The following is a 3,752-nucleotide window of genomic DNA, read 5'->3' as shown; positions in this document are numbered from 1 at the left end:
GCAGTGGGCCTGGGCGTGTGCCATGAGTGGGCTGGGTGGGGCAGAGGGGAGGGGAGAGGAACCTGTGGTGCCCAGCTGCTCACAGAAGACAGCGCAGAGGGGGCGGAGGAAGAGATGTAGAGAAGGAAAAAAATATGTCTTTTCTTCATATTCATCAATTGAACCAACCTGTTCCCTTATTTGAAGGGTGTTTCTGAGATTTAAAAATAACAGTAACAAAACTGTTAGGGGATCTTTGAGCACCAAATTCTTTGACAGTTCGTTTTACTGGCCGCTCCGCTTCTGCAGCACTGAACTGCGCACCTCCCTGTGTGTCCAGCAGGTTTGCTCCTTCTCCCACCAGCCGAGCCTCGGTCAGCCCCGGGGCTCCTTGTCCCCTCTCCTGTCCTCTGGCCGCTTGCAGGTGAGCATGAGCAGCAGCAGCAGTGGCAGGTGCCACAGGGTGCAGAAGAAGAGCTTCCTGGAGTTCTTCCTGTCCGCATCCCTGTAGAACCGGAAGCCGAGGTAGGAGATGTACAAGTTGATGGGCAGGGAGATGACGGGGAAGGTCCACGTGGTGACGTCCAGGAGCGGGGCGGTGGTGCACAATCCGATGAGCGCAAGGCAGTGGTGCAGGGCCACGCGCCTGCACAGGCCGGGGTGTGTGACCGACATCATGCAGAAACCCGCACGGGAATAGTCTTCCCAGAGGCCCCAGCTCAGGGCGTTGAAGTGAGGGAACTGCCAGGAGTACAGGATTCCTCCCAGAAGAAAGGCTCCTGTGCACAGGGTTGGAGGAAAGAGGGAACAGAGACATGTTGTAAGCAGAGATGCACAAAGAGCACCATGTCCTCATTGGGCCCTCAGAGGTGCGGGCTCTGGATTTCCTTCAGGATTGTGGATTCACTGCTCTGTTTTCATCTTGTGTCCCCCAAAACAATCCCCCACTTGAAGGAAGGGCTAGGGGCTGGTGCATGCCCTCTAGACACCTTCCAGCACTCTGACCAATGGGAGACGTTTGAGTCTGGGGAGGGATGGGAGGCACCTGGCCTTAGGGCCATGCTGCCCAGGCCCTGTAGCCTCTATGGCTCCTGACTACGGAGTGGTGACAACCTGGAGCTCCTGAACACTTAGGAACACTCAAAGTAGCAGGCTCTGGTCAGGACGCTCCAGGGAGGAGGACACCACAGGACGGGCTCCCCCTGCGAGCCTCTGTCACCCCAAGGCATCAGTGACATCAATGTGCTGCACACCCCCTGGTCAGCATTTCACACCTGGCCTGTACTGTTAGCCTGTCTGCTTCACCTGGGCAAGGACTTTCAGGGCTGGCGCCTGGCATTCCCCTTGGTACTTTGCAGACTCATCTGGGCCCAAGGTCCGGCAAGCAGGAAGCCTTAGCACAGATCGTGTTCTAACATGGAGCGGGCCAGCATGCCCTTTGGCACACAGGAATAGGATTCTAGAGTAGAAAGAAGACTTGTCTATGGTTTTGCAATTTTTTCCCAACAAGGACATAGTCACACAGTCATACCCTGAAAACCATTCAAAGGACCCAGTCTCCTCCTCAGGAGGGAGCAGGGCCCCTCTGGCCATGGGGGGAGCGGCCGCTCACACAACAGCCTGGGGTGGAAGGGAGACTACCATTCCTCCACTGTGTAACTGACAGCTCCCTGTAGTGTGGCTCATTTAACCCTGACGTTGGCCTTGCTTTGCTGGCACAGTGTACAGAGCTGGGCTGCTAATCCAAAGCCGTGTCTCAGCAGTTTGAATCCACCAGCAGCTCTGAGGCAGACACAGGGCCGTTTGCTCTCATGGAGATTTACAATCCCGGAATCCTGGCAACTCTGAGTTGGAACTGACCGGCCGGCAGTGACTTTTTTTTTTAAATGGGACTGGAGGAGGCCCTAGTTGCACAGTGCGTCACACCATTTGTTGCTATGAGTCAGAATCTGCTTGACGTCAGTGGCTATTGTGTTAAACAAGGTTTGAAGGTAGGTCTTATAATCCCTACAGAAAAACATGAGACAGCAAGAATAAGAAGACCCTCGAGCGTGGCAGGGATGGCGAGCAGGGCACAGGACAGCGCAGGGTTCAGCTCTGTAGTTCAGTCACTGAGTCATGGTCGACTTGACGGCACCCACCCGACAACAATGGTAAATGCTTTAACAAATACAGTCTTTTAACAGCAGGAGTGACTAACGATAACTTGCAAGTAGATGTGGGAGGTCCCAGGGAGTACAGCCATGTACACATACAGATATCAGAAGAGACTCCTAGCTGAATGTCCAGGGGGTTTCAGAGGCTGAATATTTGGAGGGAGATTGCCCACCCTGCTCTGAGCCCCAGCCCAACTCCCTACATATGTTGTTGTTGTTGTGTGCCGTTGACTCGGAGCTGACCCACAGCTGACCCTCCAGCGGGTTTTCAGAAGCAGTAAACCACACGGAAGGAGACAGGCATCTTTCTCCTGCTGCCATGGGGCTGTCCTCTAGCTCAGGAAGTAGGGACAAGTGAAGTGCCACAAGAAGGAGACCACAATCACCACTCGAAAACGCTCCGAAGGGCAATGAGGATCCACAGCAGGAGGAGGTGCCCCGGCTCCAGGGACCTGGGGAGCCTTCTCTGTGGAAGATGCATCCTGGTCAAGCCAGGCCTGGGGAGGAGGAGCACACCGGCCTGGGGCAGCAAGATGCACGGGCCTTTCAAGGCACTGAAGGGTTAGCTCAGGAGTTAGCATTCACAGAACTGTACCCCACAAGAAAAAAAGGAGGCAATTTTACCAGATGCTAACTGTAAAAACTAAAGGAAGGTGAGTGTGGTGGCTGTGCTAGAACGAGGGGGCACTGTGGGATCTGGCGGGAGAAATGGCGAGGGGGCACCGCAGGATGCATGGATCATCTTCTGAAAGTCACTGCCTATAAACACTTGTACATCGATGTTCACAGCAGCATCACCCACGACAGCAAGAAAATGGTAACAGCCCAAATGCCCATGAATAAACAAATGGATTGAGAAATTGTGGTACATTTACAAATTGGAATACTATGTAGCACTAAGGAACAATGATTTAATAAAATACTATAGAACACAAACAATACTATATTAACATAAAGGAGTCTAAAGAGCATTATGCTGAGTGAAATAAGTCTTGTAAGGACAAACATTGCGTAAAGTCACTACTGGAGAAATAGGATAACTGAGCAAGGTATGTATAAATGTTCAAAAGGGGAAGAGGTAAAGAAGGGGGCGGGTAAGGAGGAAAGGGGGAAACCACTATCTATATGCAGAACAGATTATCCAGGAGGCTAGGCTCTATGAGGAGAAATGTGGCATGAAGATTGGAGGAAGACTCATCAACAATCTGCGTTATGCATACGACACAACCCTGCTTGCTGAAACTGAGGAGGACCTGAAGTGCTTGTTGTAGAAGGTCAACTTCCTACTCTAGGTATAGATTTAGGAAGGCAAAATTAGTATTCTGGCATTTCCGTGCTTCTCAATCTTAGCCATAGTTTCTTATGCTCTCTCCATAGTCAAATGTCTTGAATAATGAATGTTTTATTTTAGAGTTCCTATTTCAGTAAATATGACTTTAATTTCATACCACCTGAATTTCAAGAATCATCTCAGGAACAGGTTTGAGGCCTTGAACACTAATGAGCGAAGACCAGATGAGTTGCGGGAGGATGTTAAATGTATCATCCAGAAAGAGTGCAGACGGTCATTACAAAGACAGAAGAGGAAGAAAAGACCAAAATGGATGTCAGAAGAAA

At 51.0% G+C, this 3,752-nt stretch overlaps 1 protein-coding gene across 1 annotated transcript in view; it reads right to left on the bottom strand.

Moving 5' to 3' along the window:
* Positions 1-354: 354 nt before the first annotated feature.
* The window catches only part of LOC102859956 (protoheme IX farnesyltransferase, mitochondrial-like), a 147,518-nt gene continuing 144,120 nt past the window's right edge, over positions 355-3,752 (bottom strand). Inside the window, exon 7 of the mRNA XM_006901553.1 lies at positions 355-758. Coding sequence (XP_006901615.1) covers positions 355-758 — 404 coding nt within the window. The remainder of the gene's footprint in view (positions 759-3,752) is intronic.

This window comes from Elephantulus edwardii, unplaced genomic scaffold, assembly GCF_000299155.1.
Source record: "Elephantulus edwardii isolate Elephantulus edwardi_28Jun2011 unplaced genomic scaffold, EleEdw1.0 scaffold00330, whole genome shotgun sequence".
Classification (NCBI taxonomy): domain Eukaryota; kingdom Metazoa; phylum Chordata; class Mammalia; order Macroscelidea; family Macroscelididae; genus Elephantulus; species Elephantulus edwardii.
This window is presented reverse-complemented; position numbering and strand designations above follow the sequence as displayed.